The 26,000-nt window shown below is 35.1% G+C and overlaps 1 protein-coding gene across 8 annotated transcripts in view; it reads right to left on the bottom strand.

Moving 5' to 3' along the window:
• Spag16 (sperm associated antigen 16) overlaps nucleotides 1–26,000 on the bottom strand; it is a 948,741-nt gene that overhangs the window by 865,202 nt on the left and 57,539 nt on the right. For 7 of the 8 annotated variants that reach the window (XM_005396922.2, XM_013520779.1, XM_005396924.2 and 4 more), the window contains one exon: nucleotides 5,589–5,696. In XM_005396922.2, the coding sequence (XP_005396979.1) occupies nucleotides 5,589–5,696 (108 nt within the window). Of the gene's footprint in view, nucleotides 1–5,588; nucleotides 5,697–14,533; nucleotides 14,794–26,000 lie in introns of those variants that run through there. The other variant, XM_013520781.1, reaches the window with a different exon arrangement.

Genomic DNA, 26,000 nt, shown 5'->3' on the forward strand with positions numbered 1-26,000 from the left:
TAGAAGATTTTGGAAGTTCATTTAGTTTGTATCATAGAACATGTTCTCTTCGGAAAATGGTTTCCATCACTCAGACTTTTTTTTTTAGTGTTCCTTATTGTCTTATATATCATTACCTACACTTCTTTTCATCATGAGTAGTATTTCCTTGTATGTACATTCAACAGTGTGTTTATCTAATATCCAGCTGTGAAAATCTCAGTTTGGATTTGAACATTTTTATACAATTTATTTAGGGCATTTTTGGTCATATATCTTCATTTGTTTTAGATACCTAGGAGTTAAATCACCAGGTTATAATTTATATTTCCAAGAGGAATACACAACAGTCCTGGCTACTCCTTCACAACATTAGTTGATGATTAGTATAACCAGAAGTTATCAATTTTATTATGCACTTTATCAATTATATCATATATCCAGATAAGCAATATTTCTGTTCTGTTTCTTAGGTTTACCTATTAGCTACTTTACTGATTTCAGCTCTTATTTTTATTTCATTTCTTTTTATTACTTTGTATATAATTTGTTCTTTTTTAAGAGTTGAAAAGATGAAAGATGGTATCACAGATTTAAAAACTTTGGGTTTTTTCTAACATAAGCATTTGGAACTATCAGTTCACTTTAAGGTGCTTTGGCTGCATCCCACAGATTCTGATATGTCGCACCTTCAATGATTCAGTTTAAAATATCTTCTAATTTCCTTCTTTAATTCACAGACTATTTGAAGTGTATTGTTTAATTTCCAAATACTGGACAAACTTCCATAGATCCTTTTGCTACTAGTCACAAATGTAATTGTTTGCAGTCAGAAAATATTTGTATGACATCAATCCTTGAGATTTACAGAGACTTCTTTGATGGCTCAGTATAAGATATATTATGAGAAAATATTCCATATATATTTCAAAGTCCAAAACAGAATTCAAGAAATGTTAATTATGTTAATTGATTTATAGTGTTGTTCTATAAACAGAAAATTTCTGTTTATGTTTCCTAATAATTACTAAAAGAACAGGGTAAAACTCCAATTATAAATGTAGAAATGTCTGGTATTCCTTAGAATTTTATGAGCTTTTGATTCAAGTATTTTGAAAATCTTAGAATGTAAAACTAGATAAACAATAACTCTTTGACCTTGAAGCACTTTCTGTTCACAACTAATTTAACACTCTAGCCAGAACTCTAGTGTCTGAGATAAATTACTCAGAGCAGTGCTTAAGAACTGGTGACCCATGCCTGTAATACCAGCACTTGGGACGCTGAGGGAAGAGGACAGTCACAAACTCAAGTTTGGTCTGGACTACATACTGAGTTCAAGGCTAGCCTGAACTACATAGTGAGAACCTGTCTCAAAAAATAAAAGCAAACCAAAACAACAACAACTAAAAGCAAACATGCTCAGAACCTAAATCAGGTCTCTGGTTATTAAAACCTGTTTCACTGGATCTGACTTGAAGATTTTAAAAAGGGGGTTTTTATAAGGTAATATATAGAGATAGTAGATAGATAAAAGATATGTATTATATATTGTTATTATATGTCATATATTATTTGTATTATATACTATCTTTTATATATTATTTTATCTATATATCTTTTATTATATATTATCTTTGTGTATCTATATATCTACATCTATATTTATATATTTTAAAAGTAGTTAGCTATTTTCAGTGGCTGTTGTGATAACTCTGACTTGTGTCCTACCCTGTCTTCCAGAGTACCCCAGTAGCACTGAACTGTAATTGTCCTGATATGATAAACTTTCTTTATTATCTTGACAAAATGAAAGACAAAAACCAGAACAAGGTATAGCCAGCACTCACCAGAGTGGAAATAAACGCCTGAGGCTGTCCCCATGGTGGACAGTACAGGAAGGATGCTACAACATCATGGCAATTATAAGCTGTTACAACAGCCTCAGCTCTTCTGCAAAATTATCTATGGTCATTTACATGAGTAACTACAAATGGGAAAAGATATTTTAAGGAATTATCAATGATACCTAGAAAACCAAGGCAACATTATGACCTCTATATTAGAATGGGAGTCTACAGGGCTGGGAAAAATGGGGTTCTGGCCAAAGGATGGCTCAAAGTTAGCGCATATAACCCAAGCACCCAAATAGTGGTGAATTTCAAAGCTCCGAAGTGAATAATTTGAACTGAAATACCAAGCAGTTCATGCAACCAAACAGAATGGGGAAGGCTATCTCAGCCTCTTCCGGAACTCCAAATATATATGCGATAGACCACTTGATATTCTCCACACTTTCGTGCTGTTTCCAGCCTCTTTTCCCTGGAGATGTCATTAAGTTCTCTTCATCTTTTTTCTCATTATGCTTCAGTTTGAGTATTTCCCGTTTTCCTGTCTGCCTGTTCACTGATCTTTTCACTGGCAATGTCCAATGTGCCAATACCAACCAATTAATGAATTTTTCATAGGTCATTTTATGCTCTCCAGTTCTAGAATTTCCATTTGGTTCTTCATTTATAGTTTCATTTCGCTTTTGAAATTTCCCATCTGTTCACTCATTATATTCATCATTTCTGTAAATCTGTAAGCATTTCATAGTAGCTGTTTTAAAGTCATTGTCTTGTAACTCTATTATTTCTGTCACTGCTGAGTCTGTTACTACAGAGTCCACCAAAAATGTGTACATCAACAAAAGAAAAGCTTGTATAGGTATTTTTTATATCAAATTATTGAAACATCTCTAGATTTATACAAGTTACCTCTGGCCTCTACAATCACAAGAGGTGCTCAAAGTGGTGGCCATTAGCTTCTAGACATTTATGGCAAACTGCTGAAATGTGCATACATTTTTGTGCCAGACTATATATTTTTTCCTGTTTATGGGACACATTTTCCTGATCCTATCTATCTTTGCAAACACAGGTAGATGTGTACATATATTTACTTATCTATTTATTGTATACTGAACATATACACTCTTACCGGTATTTTTGATACCTTCCTTTAAAGATTCTTTCTGGCACATATTAATGTATTTATGGATCAGCTTGATCCTTTCAGAGTTGACACTGAAGATTCGGTGGGGGCAAGTCTAAAGTAGCTCTTGTTCTTGGATGGGATTAGCCTTGCTCTCAGCACATGAGTTACTACAGTTCTCACCATACTCAGTGAGGTTCCCATTACAAAGGGTCAGAACTCCAACCTCTTCTCCTGTATAGCTCAGCATTGTATAATCTCTAGAATCCCTAACTGGCTCTGTTCCAAGCGATTTCCACAAGTTAGTTACTTGGGAAACGACTAAAGTGAGCCAGTACAGATACTTCTTCAGTTCTTTTCCATGCACATTTTTCTTTTTGTGTATACTATCCTGCAGTATTCAACTTGGAACTCTGCTCCTCAGTTTGGCAAGACCACTGTTCTCTGTTTGGGTTACATCTTTCCACATTATAGTCAGAAAAATGCCTTCATGAAGAAATTTGGGATTTTCTTGCTGTTCATCTTGTATGTTTCTTTTCTCTTAAGCATCCCAAGCCCTGGTTTGCCAATTTTACTGTGTCCAGTAATTCCTTGCAGTTGTAGAGCTTGTCTAGGACAGGTGGAGGACTAGTTTTATACCAGTAATTCTGACATGACCCAAACAGAATCCTCTAATAGTTTCCAAAATAGTTTTATTTTTCCCATTAAAATACTAAAATGGTAGTCTTCATTTTGTACAGTAAACATTTTCATAAAATATTCATAAAAGTCATTGTTTTAGAAATCATTTTAATCATGTAATCAATGACAGCAATAAAACTTAAAGTAGTAATAAAGTATTTATATTTAATGTGTATTAAAATTCAACTATATTCAGAAAAATAAGATCCAGTGATAAATATGAAAAATTTTAGTAGTATGTACAATTCTATCCTCTATTCATCTTAATGTGCTTAGCATGTATGTATTTTGTTATATACTGCACACATCCTTAAATTTTATACCCTAATAAACATGTCCAGGTACAGAATTTTAGACACAAAACCATGCATGCTTAATATACAGACAGTTGAAGAATTTTGAAGGAAAATATTGGTAACAAAATTTTCCTTTTTTTACTAACTTTGGCATCTAATTTATTCATAAGATTTGGGTCAATTAGCCTTTGCACAAAAAATTAGCAACACCGAATACTGCTGGAATACAACAAGGAAATAACATTTAGATAAACTGTTTAATCAGTTTGCAAATATATGTCTGTTTTACATGTTCTCTAAGCAGTTCATGATCTGTTTGTTATTCCTGCATTTAGAAAATAAGCACATTCATAATGAAATACTTATGTTAAAGGAGAAATGCTATAAAAGGTAATCATCAAAGTAGCAGACAATTTCACAGAAAAAATAAGGTCAACTTTTAAAGGATTACCAAAAAAAGGAATTATGGAAAAACAATTGCAATATTTAGGTAAAATATAACACAGAGAACTCAAACCCTAACTCAACCAGTCATCAAAAACAATATCCTGTGAAACTAATTTATCATGCAATGGTATAGTTACTAGAAAAAGTGTAACTATCACTAACTCGATAATTAGTTTTTTGTGTATGAGTCGGATGGTATCACTGAATGTTTTTGTAGTTCCTTAAAAAATGCACATTAGTGATTCATCTGGAGGATCAAAAGTAGACATTATTCCTAATGATTAAATGAATAAATAATGGGTATCTGAATATATACCAAGTATGGCTGTACCACCAGGTAATCTGATTTTTTTCACGAGAGCTCCTAAGATAATAAAATATGAAAAAATGAATTTTATATGAAATTAATTATAAAAATACTTCTTCCAAACGTACTTGGATATTTCATAAATCGGGTACATTTTAAAATATAATACCTGGTGGCTACTGTATTGGATGAAGCAGAAAGAAAATTTATGTCATCACAGCAATTTCTATTAGACAGCACTGCCCTAAAGCAAGCAAATGTGCATTTTAGTACAGGACTATAAAATTCATTTCTTGTTTCTTGCAGGGAAGGAAGGTGACGAGGGAGTATAAGCAAGTCTGAATAATAATGTCTTCCAAATAATTTCTCAAAATTTATTGAAAATTCAAGTTCTGTTAGGATATACTTCCCTTTGAAAGACACAGTGCAACTTGGCTGTGTGTGCTTATAATTTAATGAACATGCTATACTCGTTTGTGACTTGGTGACTTTCCATAGGATGGTCCTTCTGCCAGAAGCATCCTGGCCACCTCACTCTCTCACTCTATCTTTTCTTATACTTCAGAATTTAATTTTTCTGAAAATAGGTCCTTGAGCCCTCTCACACTCCAGTCTGGTAAAGTTGATTACCTTCTTGGTAACACAGCAAAAAAAAGCAATATATTTTGTTATATTTGAGTTTAAGTCCTCCTCCATCACACATTCCAATAGTGTAGGCATCCTTGACACTAAGGTCTAAACTTATGCATCCTTGTGTTCCAACCACATAATATAGTATGTGCCATGTACCAAATGTTCAATAAAATTTAAATATTTAACTTTCTCTAAAAGTTTGTCATAAATTACTTAACCCTAATTAAATAACTCCTACATAAATATACCAACAAATATGAGCAGCTTACTCTTTCAGGTCATTAATCAATTTGTTTTTCTCCTGGATGACTCGCTTATGATGCATTCGATGAAAATCACGTTCTTTCTGAGTTTTCAGCAGATCTTCTCTAGCCTTGCTGAAAAAATTAACAATAATAATATCTTTAAGAATTATTGCCACACTTTCTAAAAAAAATTTAGTCAAGTTCAAATTCAGTATTGAGTAATTCAAAAGATTGGAAAGATAAACGTCCACTGTAAATCTCAGGAAGAATCACATCGAAAATAATTTGTATGAGGTCACAATGTGTAAGTATGTAGGGGATAAAACAAGTAATTTCAAAAATATGATCCATTCACATTTCATTTAACTAAACTAAAGATATGCTGCCACAATAAATCCAAGACAAAATCCATTTACTTTCTAGGTGAATCTATCTTGCTTAAAAATTTGAAATTTGTATTCCAAAATAATTACAAATAAATGAAAAAATTTTGCAGAACTTAACTTTGAACTTCCTTGGTTAGAACATCAAAAAAGAATATATATATAGTTCTGATAATTGGGAAAAGAAAGCACATAAATTCTAGAAAACCAAAATCACATACTGTAAAATTTGTATAAGAAAAATATACCACCAATTGATCAGATTACTAGAAATAATTGGTGGCTTAATAAGAAAGGTTTTCAACATCAGTAGGATACAGAAGAACCTCCAGTGGACCTATCTTCGGCAAAGCCCTGGTAAACAGCAAGCAAAACATTCTAAGTCGAAGTCCTAAGTGAAAAATTAATGCAAATGTTTTACTCAACCCACATACTGTTTCAATATAATACTGTAAAAAATAATTTATAATGAAAAATAATTCTCTAACAGTTGTGTTAAGCCTCTCACATTCTGAAAAATGAACTGAATAAGAGCACTGTCATCTCACATTAGGATTAGAATGGGAAGAATCTGCTTCTCTGTGTCATAATGTATCAGAGTTCAGATTCATGGAAAATAAATGCACAGGAGTAGATTTCCCCTTTGAACCAGGTCAAAGAAATCAGTGAGGAACAGTGTCTGGGATGTGGCCAAAGAAGTTCGTGGAATAGGCTTGGCTTGCAGACCCCTGATGGGCATGTGTCGATCACTGTAACTTCTTCCTCTAAATCAAATTATAGTAGGACAGGAGGAAAAACTCGGATCCTCTCTTCCAAGTTTCTATCTTTCTCCCCTCCCTTTTGTTGGATGACCTCTACTGTTCTTTATTTTACTGACAAATTCTTAGTTTTCATCATATATAAATAACAATGCCCACTAACACAATCTTCTTGGCCTACACTGCTTCTAACCAACTTTGTTTTCATGTCAGCAATCTTGTAGGCACAAGAAATTGCTGATTTAAGGATTTCTTTAAAAAAGAAAAGAAAAACACCTGTGGAGTACAGCAATGATAAAGTTTTTCCAGCTTCTAACAAAGCCTGAATTTGAAAAGTGACAGTTATCCCAGGTAAGCTAGGGCCTACAGTAAACCTTTCACACTTTCTAATTTTCTTTAAGTTGCTCAAACAGTGAAGAATTCACATAACTTTTTACTTGCCATTTTACTACTACAAAAAAAAAAAAATCAAATGCTAACTTTTGGGGGGAAATTTTTTGTAATAACTAGTACAAGGCCTGCTGCACATTCATGCATGGCCTGTAATGATCTTGATGTAAACATTATCAAAGATTTCCATGTTATAGATTTAGCTTCTCTCCTGTGCACACAATTTACTAAAAGAAAATATTACATGGGGCAGGGTGGTACAATCCTATAATCCCAGCACTCTGGGAGGCTGAAGCAAGAGAATCACAAATTTGACCTCAGCCTGGGAAATTTAGTGACTTAGCAGGACCCTGTCTCAACATAAAAAAGGTGCATACCTTTGTGAATGTTGGAGGGTGGTAGGGATGTAACTCAGTGTGAAGCCTCTGAGTGCAACATCCCCAGCACAACAGAGAAAGAAAGGAAGAAGGAAGAGAGAGAGGAAGGGAAGGGGGAAAAGACAAGAACAACTTCTTCAAAAGTCTACCATTGTTATCTTCCTATTTTCAAGCTGTTTGTAATTTAGTAAGTCTTTCAAAGTAATATTTATGGAAAAACAATGATCAGTTAAGTCAAAAGCCATTTATTCATGCTGTTACTGACTTAAATCCCAGTTAGCAGTCTCTCAACTATTGGTTCAAGAATCTTTGAAGTGAATTAGAGTGGGTTATTCACTGTTTTTTGCTATGGTTGTGTCTGGATATTCCCACCCCCAGAGCCTCAAGTGGTCATGGGGGGAGGGCAAGGTCTTCAGAGACAGCTGAATCTAGAGTTTGTGACTGTTTCATTGCCTAGTGCTAGGATTGGGAAAATGTTATAATTTGTGTCTTGATGTCCCCCCAGAGTTTCATGCAGTCATGGAACAGGCTTCTAGAGTTTTTGATTGATTCATGGTCAAATGCTGGAATTATAGGGGTGAGGGCTACATCCACACTGGGGCAGGTAGCTTGCATACAATATAAGGGAGAAAAAGAGGCTTGCTCTCCCTGCCACACTTCCCCTTTTGCTCTTATTGCTTTTGCTGTTTTATGCCACCATGAACTGTTGCCCTCTGCCATTTGCCAACCTGCCTTAGAGCCAGCCCCACAAACTGTGAGCTAAATAAACCTTTCCTTCCTTAATTTTGGGAGTCAGGTATTTTCTCTCAGCAAAGAGAGAAATGTAAAATAGGGTATGAGTGCTGTACCTTTTGGGAGCAGCTGACCTGGAGATCGATCACAATTGTGGGGCTAACACAAGGCCAGGCTGAGAACACAGAGCACCCAAGTAAGCCAGACAAACAAATTGTTAGAAAGGTCCTTTCTCCCATTAGGAGAAGGCTTTCCCCTGTTATCAACCTCTTGCTGATTGTGTAAATGAATGCACTGCAGTCACTGGACAATTCCTTTTCTCCCATGAGGAGTGAGGGCTCCACCTGACCTCAGCTTTCTGCATTCTGACTCTTGTCTTCATTTCTTTATCCACCACCCCCCACCCCGCTCCAAGAATTTCAAAAGCCGGGCTAGAAGAGACAATAACCACCCTAGAATGGGTAGCCTGCACACAGTATAAGAGATGGAAAAGAAGCTTGCTCACCCCTTGCTCTTGTTGCTGTTATTATCTTCTGCCACCATGAATGGTCGCTCCTCTGCCATGGCACTCTGCCTGGAGCCAGCTAATTATGGACTGAAACCTCTACAAACTGTGAACTAAATACACCCTTCCTTCCTTAACTTGTGGGTGTAGGGTACTTTGTCTCAGCGACAAGAGAAAAATAACTAAGACACTGTTATTTGATATTGGCACTCTTTTCTTCATACTTTTAAAAACCTATACAGTGATAGTCTAATGCAGGACACAGTGAGCTACTGCTATTCCTCTACTTAATACTAGACATTCATTTCCAAAATAATATTGAAAATGAGGTCAGGTAAATATCCAAAGGTTTTACTTTTTTGTTTGTTTGATATTATACTGCTTCTGGCCAAAAAAAATCTTTATTATAAAAAAATTAATGGTAATTTTCCTTTAAATATACAGTTTTGCTGATGCAAACTGCTTGTTCTAACCTTTTATCACTACTAATAATTAAAAAGCTAATTTAATTATTAGGCTTAAAATTTAAGTATTTCTGCTTCTAATTAGGATGTAGAAATCAGCAAAGAACACTGTCTCACTCTCACAACAACTTAAAAAGCCAGGTAAATTAAAAATTAATTTTCCTTGAAACTGTCAAAGACCTGAATGACAAGGCAAATAAACATCAAATCAAAATACAGTCATGCTAGTTTGAGTAAACATAAGAATACAAACTATGGCCAAATAGAGGAGAAAAATCATCAGATAGCAGCTAAAATTTTAAGTACTAACATCAAGTGAGAATTAGCACAGTAGATTGAAAGAGCTGGAGAGTTTAAATTCATTTACAAGGCTATCCCAAATGTTCAGGAGAAAGATGGGGGCAGGCCAAGAGATCAGCAAGTGATGGCCTACTGGAGATTTCCAGTGGTAGTAGTAGGGATGGATCCCAAGTGCCACTTACTTCCTAGACCCCAAGGAAAGGGCAAAACACAAAGCAGAGGCAAAGGCATTTTTCATGTTAGAAAGGACAAAAGAAAAACTTCAACCGCTGATGGATGGACAGGTAACCACCTTGGCCTAAAATTTTATCACACTAAGAAGAGGTCTCTGACTCCTGGGGTAGACATGAAATTCCCAGCAAGATCAACTACAGATACAGAGTAGACTATGGCCAAAATATTAAAGAGAAAAAAATGCTAAAATATACTAAAAAATTCTGACCCTCAAGACAGAGCACACAGAAGGCCTTTCTCACAGTGAAGAATGACTAAAAAAGAAAATCTCTGCTACCTCCATGAATCTCCCAAGTAGTAAGCAAAGTGAGGAAATTTTAAGAAGAATAAGTGGAAAAGTAAATGCTTGAGTTGGTATTTTGTCATGAAAACAAAGAACATTGCCTAAATTCACTTAATTAAAAAACTATTTTCTATTAGAAACACTGAGATTAAATTGTTATTAAAAAGAACAATGAAAAAACTTTACAGAAAGAACAATGCATGAGATAACATTGCTTTTAAATTCATATTTTAAAAGTCTTCTACAGAATATTCTGATAGTCTTATCAAAATAATTTAGCTCTAAAGTACAAAGTTAAATTAGAGTTTATCTCAAAAATAATACTATATATGTTAAGAAAAATATATAAAAACCTAGTACTATGTCTCTAGAAATAATCAGCTAATAAGTCAAGCTGCTTCAGTAGAGTATTTCCAGTATGATAAAAAAAATCATGTTCAATCTAGGAAATTATAGCAATGTGACTTTGGGAAGCTATGTAACATATACCAGATTTAGCACCTGCAAAATGGCTATAAAATGGAACTTAAAGTTTATTCATTTAAATATTTCAACAAAATCTCTTACATGATACTGTTCATCATCATCACCATTAACTTCACATTACTGTTACTAATTAGTATTCTATAAGAGATATATTCAATTCTTCTACCACTTTGCTTTCCTAGAATAGGAGGTATGACAATAGGTAGTTAAATTTCCCCTAATGGGCCAAAAATATTACAGTGAATTACTATTGGTAATATTGTGAATTGTTTTTAATATTAAAATTTTATGAACACCTCCTTTAAGTCTACCAGAAGTATCTTATTTCAATGTCTTGATGGGTTATATAAACATGCATGTACTTTATTTATCTTCTCATAAATGTAAACCCACAATAGGTTAAAAAATACATGACAACATAATGCTTCAAAGTTTCTTAACTAGAACCACAAATGTACAGAACCACTGTATCAGCTCACTTTTTTAATACACATTTAGAAATCTATTTGTGCTCATCCCAGGAAAGAAAGCATAGGAATTGATTGAAGTATTAGACCTTAAAGTTTTTCTGACCATTAAATTGCTTTTCATGGACTGGCTTTCTGTTTGCACAAATGAAGTCTACTCAGTAAAACAATTTAAATTCATTTCATGGTGATGCTTCTCCTATTATGACCTTCCTGCTGCCCATCTGCTTAATAAAAGGATAATAAAAGTTGTATTAAAGAATGATTTAACATACTCAGATAAGCAATTAATATTTTAGAGTATTTCCTCATTACATTATGAAGTATTTCTTTTAAATTTGTATATCACAAAGAATACAATTTACACATACTCTGTCTTAATAAGATAGTGTAATGACTAACTTCCCCATTTCAGCAATCCAGTACACTGAAGCCTACAATTCAAGTATGTAATATTAAGACACACATGTTCTTATGTTATGAAACTCTGTTTTTAACATTGTATGGATGTGATTTAGTATTATGCCCTCAAAAATTATTTTTAAGTGAATAGTCCTGGTGAAATAATTTTCCTAACTGAAAAAATTTAGGTAATTATGTTGGAATGACCATTTAATAGTGAATTTGCTAAGTTATTTTGTTATTCTTATTTGGTAAAATAAAACATAAACATTTTCTTGTTAACTTGCAACCATCAAAGCAGGCCAGCATTGCTATATATTTTCTACATGTGCAAATATGAGCCAAAGTAATTTTTGATAATAATTATATATGTTCCAAATATTTCATTATCTCCAATCAGTCATAAGTAAATTACTTTAGCCCATTAAATTTAATATTGGAATGACTGCTGAATGGCTAAATGGAACCCAACCAGATTAGGAGAAAATTTTCACTATATTCTTAACCAAAAAAGGAGGATGCACATGGCCAGAAAAAAACATACCTTCTTAATTTAACAAGCAATTACCTAAACACTAAAGCATGAAATTTTATAGGCTTCATTATTATCTTTATTTTCACAGTGTTTGTTTCTGAAAGTCATTAAATTAAATGGGTCTTCACAAAAGCTTGGCACTCTTTGACCTTATAAAGAAGTAAGTATCTTAAGTGAAACCGGGGCCCCTGAGAAAAGTACCTTATTTTTCCTCAATATTAATTGCCATTTAATTTTTATTTTCTTTAATTGTCTATATTTGCTGATATTAGGTAATATAATAAACGTTTCATTATTTTTTGAATGGTACATTTCCATCTTCCAGTTAATAACCTCAGTCAGTACACTGCCATATATGAAGGGTTCTCAATAGACCCTTTCTGTCTGCACTGTATTTTCTTAAATCTAAAAACCGGGGAAGGAAGTTAACACTCCTAATGGGGTAAGACTTTGCTTGATAGAAGTTGTTTAAATTCTCATCATGAGAAGAAAATGAAGCCTATGAAAGCAGCAAAAACCATCACTTAACCAGTCTAAAATTGTTAAAAGCTTAACTATAGAACCAAGTGATAGCACACAATCACCTAAGCTCCTACTCTGTGCCAAACACCATGCTATGCCTTGGGAGTACAATAAGCACAAGACTCAATTTCTACTATATGAATCTCACAATGCAACTACAAAGTACAGATATTTTATAATTACATGTGAAAAATATAAATTTTAAATTCTTTCATAAATATACAATATTAAAGGTAACGAATGAAAAGATATGCCATGTAAACAGGAGACTAAATCTTGTAAAGATATCAATCTTCTACTCCCCCTCACTTGTATGCATATGTATACGCACAATAAATACAAAAACACAGACATAATCTTCCCAAGTTAAGCTGCATATGGCACCATGTCCATGGAAAGTGGCAGTGTGATTCTAAAATTTATATAGCAACACAAACAACCTTGAATAGGCAAAATATCGTGAAAAAGAACATAGCTAGAAGTTTAACACTATCTGACTTTAAGACTTATTTAAAATTACGATAATCAAGATTATGATGTTTGTAAAAGGGTAAGCAAACAGATGAATGGAACAGAATAAAGTCCACAAATAGACCCACATTTACAGGGTTAACTGATTTTCAACAAAGTTCCCAGAGAAATTCAATGTGGTTTAAATAAAGTGTTTTTCAAGAAGTAGTACAATAACAATTGGATATTCCTATAAAGAGGAAAATTGGCTGGGGATTTAGCCCAGTGGCACAGCACCTGCCTGGCAACGCGAGGCCATTAGTTCGATTCCCGGTACCGGAAAAAAAAAAAAAAAAAAAGAGGAAAACTGACTTCTCATTCATACCTCATACTATACACAAAATGTAAGGACTGATCAGTCACAGAAAAAATAAAACTCTAACCCTTTAAAGGTTTTAGATGAAAACAAGAATAACTCTGGGACCTGAGAGTAGGCAACAGTATAGCAAATAAAATACCAAAAGCTGCATCACAGAAAAATGAAGAATAGGCTAGAAATACTGTAACCCCAACTGCATAGGAGGCGGAGGTAGAAAGATGTCACATTCAAGGCCAGCCTAGAAAACTTAGTGAGACAGAGTCTCAAAATAAAAGGTTTAAAAGGGGCTGAAGGTGACAGTCAATGGTGGAGCACTTAATTGGCCTGTGCAAGCCCTGGGCTTGATCCCTAGCATCACCAAAAAATATTTTTTGAACATCTACTAATCAAAAGACAGTATGAGGAAAATGCAAAGCCAAGCCACAGCAAGTACTCACAGCAAGTATTCTGACACAAGAGATCTATCTAGAATATACGGAGAACACTTAAAACTCAATAACACAATTAATCCAATCAAAACTAGGAAAAATGCTCAAACATACCCAAAGCAGAACACACAAATGGTCAATAAACACAAAAATCTATGTTCAACACCACCTATTATCAGGGAAATGTATATCAAAACCACAACAGGATGTCACTACACAATCACAAAAATACCTAAAGTTTTCAAAAAGACTAACAGCGCTCTATGTTGGTAACAGGGTGGAGCAACTGGAATTCTCACATATTGCAGCTAAGAATGTTGGAAAATAAACTGGTAGTTTCTTACAAAGTTCAACATGCACAAATTGTCCCAAACATTCTATCCATAAGTTTCTATGTAAAAGAAATGAAAACACAGTCACACAAAATATTTATACAAAAATGTACTAGAAGTTTTATTCATAAAAACAAACAGTTGGAAACAATCCAATGGGAAAATGATAAACTTTGGTATATATAATTTGTCAGAATACTGCTTGGAAATTAAAAAGAACAAATTTCTGATATAAAAATAATTGGAACATGGTACAAACTGTATGCCTAGTGTAAGGTGCCAAACACACAAAAGATTATTCTGTGATTCTGCATCTAAATTGCTCAAACATGGGAAACGTGTTAGGTAGAAAAACAAAATAGAAAAGTGATTGCTTAGACTAGGAAATAAATGGAGAAGTGACACAAGGAAAATTTCTGCGTAGACAGAAATGTCTTTGATAGAGACACGTGAGAGTTTAAAAGCTAATTTGTCTGTCAAAATTAGAAAGTTTAGATTTGTATATTTTGACATAGGTAAATGATAACAGAACTGTAAAATGGTAAATGTTAAAATGGTACTTGTTACATGGTAATGGATGGGTGGTGACAGATATAAAAAGACTGGCAAAAGTTGATTCCCCTACTCTCAGCCACTGGAAAGCACCATCCCATTTTGTTATTCTGTTAATTTGACAACTTTAGGCAATTCATGTGAGTGGAATCATGCTGTATTTGTCTTTCTGTGAGTGGTTTATTCAGCTCAGTGTCCTCAAAGTTCGTCTATCTTGTCACATATTGCAGAATTTCCTTCTTTTTAAAGCCTGCATAGGAAATCAACAATGGTTGTTATATTACATATCGTCATCTTCAAAATGGTTACTCAGATAACCAGATATAGGTACGTAAGGCTGATCAAACAATTACACATTAACTGTTCCTTTAAATAAACCTATAGAAGTTAGTAGCACAATTATCTTAGCTATCTTGTATATGTATATATATATATATTTTTCCCCCCTTCCTTCTTTCTTTTGTCCTCTCTTTTCCCTCATCCCACTTTTTCTTTCCTGCTTTTTTTTTTTTTTTTTTTGTTTTTTGTTTTTTTTTTCGGGTGGCGGGAACCGAACTCATGGTCTTGCACTTGCCAGGCAGGCGCTTTTGCCACTGAGCTAAATCCCCAGCCTCTTACTTTTTCTTTCCTATTTGGGCCGTTTCTTTCCTTTTCACAATATCTATTCTACTTTTCAGATTTTATTTACTCTTTCAGCTTCTTATACAAGGACAGCAATACAATGTTTATACAGGTGAGTCTGATTTATTTTACTTATGAGTATGGTCTCTAGTTTCATCCATTTATCTATAAAAGCCTCTAGTTTATCTTTCTTTACAGCTAAGCAATACTCCATTGTATAAAAATACCACATCTTTTTTTTTTTTTGGTTTTTCTCCGGTACCAGGAACCGAACTCACAATCTTGCGCTTGCCAGGCAGGCGCTTTGCCACTGAGCTAAATCCCCAGCCCCACCACATCTTTTTTATCCATTCCTCTGTTGATGGACATTTGGGTTGTTTCCAAGATTTAGCTATCACAAATTGTGCTGCTATAAACATGGTTGCACATATATTGCTCTGGTATGATGTTTTCAGTTCTTCTGGAAAAATACCCAGGAGGGGAATAGCTGGGTTGAGTGCGACCTCCAGTCCTAGTTTACTGAGGAATCTCCAGACTGATTTCCACAGTGGTTGCACCAGTCTACACTTCCACCAACAATGGAAGGATAGCTGGGATAAGCATATTGCTGATATCTATTGCTTTACTGAAAGGAATAATTTATGCTTAATTTTTTTTACTCTTGACCAATTTTGCATGCTTACATCTGGTAATCTAAACAATTAATTTGAAGACAGCAATATGCAATATAACAAGTACTGTTAAATACCACCATCTTGTTTCATGAAATTGTTTCATTTCTAATTTTTTTTTATTATTCATTGTCTTTAATAGTTTGATTAGTCTTACATTCTTACATCTGGTAATCTGAACTTCATTGATGATAACAGTATGCAACATAACAGCCATTGTTAATTCCTATCATCTTGTTTTTAAATTCTGTATCATTTTTATTGCTTTTGTATTATTTTGTTTTTGTCTTCATTGTTATTATTCTGTTATTGTTTCTCTTTAAAATAAATAAAGGAAAGCTTAAGTTTCTGATTCCTGAATAAATAAATAAATAAAGCCTGTACAGTATTCCATTGCATGAATAACCACACTTTTTACCCATTCATCTGCCAATGGACGTTGATATTGTTTCCAGGTAAAAACTATTGTGAATAGTCAATGTACAAATGTCAGTTTGTAAGAGCTTCATTTCATTTCTTTTGGATAAACACCTAAAAGTGAGATTTCAGGGGCATATATACACAGATAGTTCTATTTTTATTTTTCAAAGAATAACCATATTGTTTTCCACAGTGGCTTAGCCCATTTTCTATTCCCACACATAATTAATTCTAATTTATCCACATTCTTGGCAACATTTACCTTTTTTTATAAGGACCATCTAGAAAAGTAGGAAATAGTTTATTATTTGGTGTTTTTTTTGGTTTTTTTTTTTTGGTTTTTCTCCGGTACCAGGAACCGAACTCACAATCTTGCGCTTGCCAGGCAGGCGCTTTTGCCGCTGAGCTAAATCCCCAGCCCCTATTTGGTTTTGATTTGTATTTATTTGATGGTATTTTCCGCGTACCTGTTGGCCATTTCTTTGTCTTCTTTAGAGAAATGTCTATGCAAGTCCTTGGCCTATTTTCCAATTGGACTATTAGCTTTTACACTATTGACTTGCAGAGGTTGCTTATGTATTTTATAGATTAATACCTTATCAGCTATATGATGTGCAAATTATTTCATCCCATTCTGTAGGCTGTCTTCTCAGTTTATTTTGTTATTAGAAGCTTTTTAGTTTAATATAGTTGTACTTGCTTTTTTATTTTTTCCTATGCTTTTGGCATTATGTATGAAATTACTGCCAACATCAGTGTCATAAGCTTTTCTTGTATTTTCTTCTAAGAGTTTAAAAGTATAATTCTATTTTTAAGTCTTTAACCCACTGTAAGATTTTGTATATATGAAAAAGTCCACTTTTATTCTTTTACATGTGTACATCCAGTTTTTCCAAGATCATCTATTGAACAGGGTATCTGCACTCTACTAAATATTTTTGGTACACTTGTAGAAGATCAATTGATGACACAAGCATGGGACTATTTCTAGGCTCTCTATTTTGCCCCATTGATATATATTTTTCAGAATTTTAAATTTAACATGTGTAAATAAGTAAATATTGACTTCTCATCTGTAAGAAAGACCACCACTGGTTGTTTATTGCTGACACTGCTTATAATAAAGCTGATGCATATAACAATGATGTTGATGCTATTCTACCCATTTAATGTGTATTATATATCAAGTTTATGGTCATTATACTATGATAAATAAGAAAAACACAATTCTTGCATTCATCAGGATTACACATCTCTGAAGAAAACAAACAGATTAATACTCTTACAGAATTACAAACCGTATTTTTATAAAAGAAAGTGTGTGGATACAGAATACTGATTTAACCTTTATTAAGCACTTGCTATGTGAAAGACATAGTAAACTCAATGAAAGATAAAGAATATTACCCCATTTATATATGAGGAAACAGTGATAATTACACATGTCTAGTAAATTGCAAAGCACCATATACTTGTGTTACTCTAGCCTTAGTACCTGATCAATTATCTCTTCTGAGACAAAGACTACACGGGGTCACTAATGCAGATATTGATGACAACAAATGTCCAGAGGAAAAAGCTAGCTGTCTCATAAGGAACTTGTTTGACTTCATTATTATCATGTAGTTAACCAGCTAAATCAACCCCTAAAAAGCTAATTCAGAATATACTGCTCTCCCTGCTTCCAATGTGTCTTTCTAGCCCAGGCTATTTTCCATGCAAGAGACAGTTCACATTAAACCTCTGCTCAAAACCATCCTTTAGCCTCACATACCACTCAGAAGTTTAAAAAAAAAGAAAGAAAGGAAGAAAAAGAAAAGTTCTCAAAGGGTTCCACAACTAACATTGTCGCAGCCACTATGGCCTCGCTAATCCCCTAACACCATAGGCTTATTACATTTCCTTTTACTTTTCTCAGTACTTTATTTTCTCAGGTTAGTACATGACCTTCTCCCTCATTCCCCTCATATGTCTGACAGGATTTCTCCCACGCCTTAAATAAAACAGTACCTCATTGATCTCTGTCTCCTTCACCCATATTATTTATCTTTATAGTGATTACTACCCTCTGACTCATGGTACATTTTTTTTAATAGCCACATGGAGCCAGTGACTATGATACGGGACTTAAAGTGCCACAGAGGCTGAATGAGGATAGGAATTACAACATAGAATTAAAGATGGAAAAAGTCTGCTAAATTTATTAGCAAAAAGGTTCTTAATATCCAAAAGGCCACTTGGGAAAAAGTGAGATGGAACCAAACCAGGGACGTTACAGGTACACTAGAGCTTGTAGGAGTAGATCGTCCAAGTGCGTTTATTTGCATCATCTACAGTATGAGAAGAACACAAAATGCTGGTGAAATAGGCAACAAGATGAAGCAAACAGGTTCCTAATTTATAAAACTTGAAGCAGTTACTTATGGGCCTCAGATGCAGATGAATCTTTTAGTATGTCAACAGCCAAATAAAGTTTATGACATGTTGTCATCACTGCAAAAGATAATAGAATTATAAGCAATATTCTGTAGTCTTCATTCACCAGTTCTGTGTAAATGTGGGGCAGGTTACTCCAGGAACCTCTGCATTTAAAGTAACACCTGCCTCACATTTCAATAGAAAATTAATGTTCTCTTTTGTCAAGGAAGATGTCATTCTTCTCAAAATTCAGTATGTAACATACTTTTACCTTCAGTATAACTGTAAATCTTTGTTAATAAATCACTTTCCCCTTAAAAGTATCTATAAGAAAATTTTTCCAATACTTGTTTCCCAAACCTTACATTTTGGAAGATAATCTACATCTGTAGGATGTATAAGAAAAATCTTGGTTGTTCAAATCTGACAATGCCTAAAACAGAAAAGATAATTTCTGGATTTAATTATAGTAGTTCAAGTGATATGTTAGCAGGAAAGATTCCCCCCTTTCATTTCTTCCTACATGCTTCATCATTGCCGAATTTCAAAAGTATTAATGATGTGATTATATTTTCTCTAACTCTAGGAATGACAACTCTTTAGAGATACTGATAATAATAGCTGACATTTCAAAGCACTTTGTGATTTACACAGCTCTTTAACACAGATTGTCTCATTTAATTATCACATCACTCCTTGGAAGTTAATAATGTTATGTATAATTACTCCCAGTTTAACAATAAGAAAACCGAGTTAATAAGCACTAGACTGTTGGAAGGTCAGTATTTTAAATTCAGTACTCTTTTCATGGCAACTCTGTTCCAGATAAATACTAACTTTATAGCTACAAAATCTCTGGTTTTTCTTGATACGTCAAAATGCTACCAGCATAGTGAAGGACAATATATTAAATACCTATAAACTGAGTCATTCTGCATACTAAATATTACTTTTAAAGTACTTTGCATCTCCAATTATCTTGCCTTAAGAAATACCCTAATCCTAAAAAAAGCAAACATTTGATTAAAGTCCACCAAAATAATCTCATGTTTATTACTAACTGTTATTAGAAAACTAGCCTGATACAGTAAATTGAAAACTTGGGTGATGAAACATTATAATTTGAAGCAAGCTTATAGCATGAAAAATGTCTTCTGAGAATGGATAATAAAATTTCATCCTTGATTTTCTGAGAATGTAGTAGTAGAATTAGGCTACAGGAGCATACTTCACCAGAAGGTGCTATACCAGCACACTACACTTAACAGTCACAGAACAAAACAAAACTGAGTATCTACTCAGGGTAAAGCAGCTTTCCTTTAAATTTTCCAAGTTAGACAGAATAAAGCCAATAAATATTTCACTTTTCTAATTTGTTAGATTTTAAACTATAGTGAATCACAGAGTTGAGACATAACCCACAGGTCATTCAGTTTAAAACTAAAATTTGGTATTTTATCAAATACAAACAGGAAACATTTCTTTTTTTACCTGTTTAAATTATATCTTCTTTTAACATTAAAGTAATAATTTGTGTGAGTAATATTTTACATAATTTTGATTATAACTATAATATTCAGTAAATATTTAGTAACAAATAATGACTAATATTAGTGGGGCAAAGCTCATTGCATAAAAAGTATCTATCTATTAAAAAAAATACAAAACTCAAGCAATCACTCAAAGAGGTAAGAAGCTGAAACAGTAGGCCAAGAAGCACTATGAAAAATGTGCTGTAAGGGGCTGGGGATTTAGCTCAGCAGCAAAAGCGCTTGCCTGGCAAGCGCAAGGTCGTGAGTTCGGTTCCTAGTACCGGAGAAAAACCAAAAACCAAAAAAAAAAAAAGAAAAATGTGCTGTAGCAAATTCTCCATGTATCTCTTACATGTCTATTCAAAACCTCAGAGAATAACAAGGCAATGAGTACAAACCACTTCAGAGAAATAGAAACAACCTATAGATGGGGAAAAAAATAATTCATCAGGTACTGCTCAGATAAAGCACTAGTATCTAGATGCCCATTGAGGCTACAAGCCTAATGGTTAGTGCCACCCACACCAAGGGTAGGGTTTTCCATTACTATTATCCACACCCAGAACAATGCTAACCAATCAGTGGACTAATCCAATTATCACACACCCTTAATCCATATTCATGCATCCTAGATCCAGCCAGCTATCTCTGAAAAATTCCACCCCTGGGAACGTGAGGCTTTGGGCGGACCTCTAGATGCAAGCCATCACATTAGATACCTACCTCTCCAAAGACTCATGTGCATCCCTTTATAGACCATGGACTTGGGCCATTTCTGAGAGTTGCCGAAGTCCTAACAGCTTCAGTATTGCAGGAAAGTCAAGTCTAAAGTCTGCTCTGAGATTTAACACCAATACTACACTGAGAAATCCTATAAAGATGAAAAGTTAAACAGTTCTAAATTACAATGGCACAGGATAAACACTTCCATTCCAAAAGATCCAAATAAGGGAACAGAAAGGAATGGGAGCAAAGCAAGTCCAAACTCCAGTGGGACAAGGATTAAATTTTGTGGTTCCATGTGCAGATATGAACTCCAAAGAGTTTGGGTAGTTCCACCCTACAGTACTGCCAGTGGTTGGTTGCAATTCCCATGGCTTCTCTCTTGGGCCAGCTTTGCTCACTCCTTACAGCTTTCCTCAAACAATTCATGTTTATGGCTTCTCCAGCCTCTGTGTCTCCAATATACCTTCAGCATCACACTCACAGCATCACACACTACCCTCTCAGGGGCACACTGCCTGGCCTCCCAGGCCTTCTTCTGAAATCTGGGCAGAAGCCTTCCTCACCCCACAACTCTTATATTCTGTAAGCAACTAAAGCCACCACTATGTGGATGACACCAGGGTCTGCCACCAGCTGGAGCAGTAGCCAGGCTTCCTCCTATCTTGGTTGTAGGATCAAGTGCCTGGAATACTGACAGCTATAATCAGACTCCCAAGGAACAAATTCCTTAGGCTAGCAGCATTCTGGGCAATGGTGCTCTGGGACCCTCTTCTCAAATCAAAGTCTTTCACCTTTGCAGTTTTGAGATTGCAAAGGCTAGAGTTTTCCTGATACTTGTGATGCCTTCAGGCCACCTTTTCTTTTGCCTTGTTCCTTTCAGCAACCAGATTCTGCTCTGTTCTATCTTTGCAGGACATAACTTTATTTGAGCTTCCATTCTGATCAAATTCAAAACTTTTTAAATCATCCTGCTAGGCTGTTTTGTCTTAATTATCAAGGTAGAACTGGACAAAAGCCACCAACAGTAGCCATGCTACCACCTCAGTGTTAGACTGCCTCAAAATTTCTTCACCAAGATTAATTAGTCCAAGATTAACTACCCTTAGTTACAGTCTCCCACAATGTATGTGGACATTAATAAAATGTAGACAAAATTTGCCAAAGCATAACACACAGTCTACAGTCCAACAGCCAATGCAAGCCTTGTTCCTAACTGAAACCTCTTGAGCCTAGTTTTACCAGCTGCATTTCAATTAGCATTCTGGTCTTCTAAGCTATAGCCAGTATCTCCCATCAAGTTCAGCTTACAACATTCTACAACTGCTTCTTCAGGCAGCATCTCCAAATCTTTCCAACCTGGCACCAAAATCTGTCTTCGTTGCTTTCTCAGTAATGAGAAAATACCAAATGTCCACAAGTTAAAGGGAGGAAAGGTTTATTCTGGCTCACACATTGTAGAGGCTTTGGTCCAAAGTCAGACAGCTCCAAGATGGGAGACGAGCATGCCAAAAGAAAAACAATTCATGGTGTGGCAAGCAGAAGGAAGCAAGCAGCAACAGCCCACCTTCCATATCTCCCTTTTATTCCATTCATGCTAAAGGCCTAAGGGTGCTACTCACACGCACATTACCCAGAATATTACACTCAGAACAATCCAATTATCTCACACCCTTAGTTAGTATTCATGCACCCTAGATCCAGCCACCTCTGAAAAGCCCACCTGAGTGTATGATGCTTTGGAGAGGAGGGGATATCAACATATAAGCCATAACACTAGAATATATACAGAAGTCAAAAAAATTATCCTCCCAAATTGAAACACCCAATCCAAAAATGGGTATCTGAAATAAAGAGACACTTCTCAAATGGAGATGTACAAATGACCAATAGGCTCATGAAAAATGCTCAACATCTGTGGCCATTTGAGAACTACAACTGAAACAACACTAAGATTCCATGTCACTCCATAAAGAATGGCTATCATCAAGAAATCAACAAATAACAAATGCTAGCAAGGCTGTAGGGAAAGAGGAACCCTTCTCCATTGCTGGAAGGAGTATGGACTGGTACACTAGGGAAATCAACATGAAGATTCCTAAAAAAAAAAAATAAAAAAAAATAAACTAAAATTAGTATTTCCATTTGAACCAACTATTCCTCTTCTACTATTCCTCTTCTACAACTATTCCTTCTTCTCCAAAAGAGTTAAAGTCATCATGCCACAGTGATACATGTTTATAGCAACACAATGTGTAAAATCTAAATCTTGGAAACAGCCCATATGCCCAACAGCAGATGAACAGATAAAGAAAATGTGGTATTTATATACAATGGATTATTACACTGCCATAAAGAAAGATAAACTTCAGAAACTTTTAGGTAAATGGATGCATCTTGAGACCATAACCTTAAGTGAAATAAATAAAAAACACAAGTTTAAATATCACATTGCTTTTATGTGTGAGAAGCCCAAAGTATAAAAATGAGCAAAACAGAATAGATATTAGGAAGTTGGACAAACTTGTTCAAATGAGAAGAGGAATAAGAAACAGGGGGAGGAGGAAAGTGAGAAAAAAGATTTAAAGAAAAAAATTGATAAAAAATAAACAAAACTTCTGTAAATGGGGAGAGGGAGAGAGTTTAGGGGAATAAAACAAAAAAGAATTGAGATGTAGTATGTACATGTACAAATCCCCAATATGTGTTCATTATGTACTGCAAACATGTACTAGCTTTTTAAAAAAGAAGAAGAAATCTTGACATTGCCTTCCAGGGAAGAGTTAAAATGTACAATGTTGGATTTGGGGGAAAAAAAGAAATAGATTGTAGCCAGAATGGCAGAGTAGTGCTCAGCTTCTCTAAAACGAAGTGTCTGCAGTCTAGAACAAAATACCTTGGAGAGGAACTTAAGTGAATGGAGGTTATCTAGGAACCATGAGGGAAATAACAGGGGAGAAGAAACAGATCACAGCGTGGAAGAGAGACCACACAACGCCACTGACAGTAGCTATCTAGCTGCCAGCTGGGAGGCCAAATGAATCTAACAAACCTTTTGCACAGGGAGAACCAGAGAACTGCATTAGGACCAAAAGAATCCTCCACAGTTGGAACCAACAAAGAAAATGTGGGACACTTTTTCCAGAGCAGCCTTCCAGAGTTAACAGCTGGTGAACAACCTCGGTACAGCATTTGCAGCCACAACCGTGGAGCAAGAGCTGGCAGGGACGCTATTGTAGGGAAGGGCTGAGTCTCGAACCTGGTCCCACAGCAGCCTCTTGGCTGCGTCACACCGGCAAGTTCTCAGGGGGGATAGGGGGAGAACAGTCACAGGTGACTGCTGGCAGCTGAAGAGCAGACTCGGGGGAGGCCCACTGAGAGACAGAGGCTGGTGAACACAGATCCTGGTCCTGTGGTCAGCGGCCAGGTTCAGCCTGAGTTACACAGGGCAGGAAGCTCACATTGGTGCTGTGTTCTCACTGTAAGCAGATCTCTACACACAGCATGGTACTGGGGCAGACTGCCACCTTCGACTTCCAGCATTCACAGGGACACATCTCAGCCTGAGCTCTGCTCCTCAATCGCAGGCTGAAAAGAGCCACACTCCCAAAACAACACAACTTTTTTTGTTATTATTTTTTATTGTATTATTTTTCTGGTTTTTATTTTACTTTTAAAGTATTTTTACCCTATTCTTTGCTGTTTTCCTCCTTCTGTACATTTTTCCCACGTTCATTCTATCATTTTACCCTTTTTTCTTTATCAGCATGTCTGCGGGTGTGTGTGCTTCCCTTCCTCTGCTCTTTCTCTTCCTGTATAGTTTATAGAGGGTAAAGGAATTCTCCCTCATTTTTTCCCCCCTACTTCGAGCCATCCTTTTGCCTGACTTTTCTCCTATGTCTCAATTTTCAATTTTTTTCTTTCCTCTGCCCCTTTTCATTTTAATTCCTTTAGCTTTTTATGTAATATTTGTATCATAGAATCTTTCTCATCCCCATATTCTGGTCACCAGTTTTGTAACCAGTTTTCCTTGCTGTGCCATTCTAAACATATAACACACCCTTATTGTCATTAGGATTCTGTGCCCTCATGCTATTTCTTCCTTTCCACACCACAGAGCAGAGGACTACCCGCCTAAAAAAAAGAACCATTTTTACTTTTCTCTCTTTTCTTGCCCCCTCTGGTGTTACCCTTAGCCCAAACACTCCAGGGTTTAGATAACTGATTCTATAAAATTACTGTTGGATGCTGCTCTTCACTAGTACAGGAGATAGAGTCATCACATTTAGTGTACATGAAATGTGGGTAAAGACTTGGGTTGTTAGAATGCTTATGCTATAATTGTAGGTTTCTCCTCTAGGCTACAGAAACACCCAAAACAGGGTCTCATGGTATGTTATTTCTCAACTAGCCCTGATAGATTAAAATGTAATGGACTAGCCTATTATAGCTATAGCTGATTTGACTGTATAGGAATAATCTGACAGTGGACAATTTAGTATTAGTGAATCTGTCTGCTAAATCCAACATCACACTCAAGAAGAGGGACAGCAATAGTTCCTAACCCAAGAAATCAGACTATGCAATAATGCCTGCAACCTAGCAGAAGAAAGAGTCCTGAGTCTAAATTAGTATTGTGATGGAGCGATCAGAAGAGTTATTAGAGTGTGAAAAGACTCTCTGGCAAAGAAGCTACTTGGGCATAATATACACAATGTCTTATTGAAATATTTAATCTGTGTTCCCATCAGACATCTTACAAATTTAAGGTTTTTTTTACATTTTTATTTACTCGTTAATGTGGGGTTATATTATGTTCTTCTACAGTTTCTTGTTATTGTTAGGGTGTTACTATCGTGTACTTGTTCTTTCACTGGCTGATTTAACACGTGTCTAGGTTCTCTCTCTCATTTCAGCTTCCTACCTAGTTTCTGTAACTCAAACCCATGACAATCTTAGTAACATTTTTATTCTTTTTCTAAACATGTGAACCTCTCCTCCCAAGTTTTTAAATTCCCCATGCTTAGCTCACTCACGGGCATTCCTGTCTTCTCTAGTATTATTCCTGATCC

This window comes from Chinchilla lanigera, unplaced genomic scaffold (assembly GCF_000276665.1).
Source record: "Chinchilla lanigera isolate Chin_1 unplaced genomic scaffold, ChiLan1.0 scaffold00056, whole genome shotgun sequence".
Taxonomy (NCBI): Eukaryota; Metazoa; Chordata; class Mammalia; order Rodentia; family Chinchillidae; genus Chinchilla; species Chinchilla lanigera.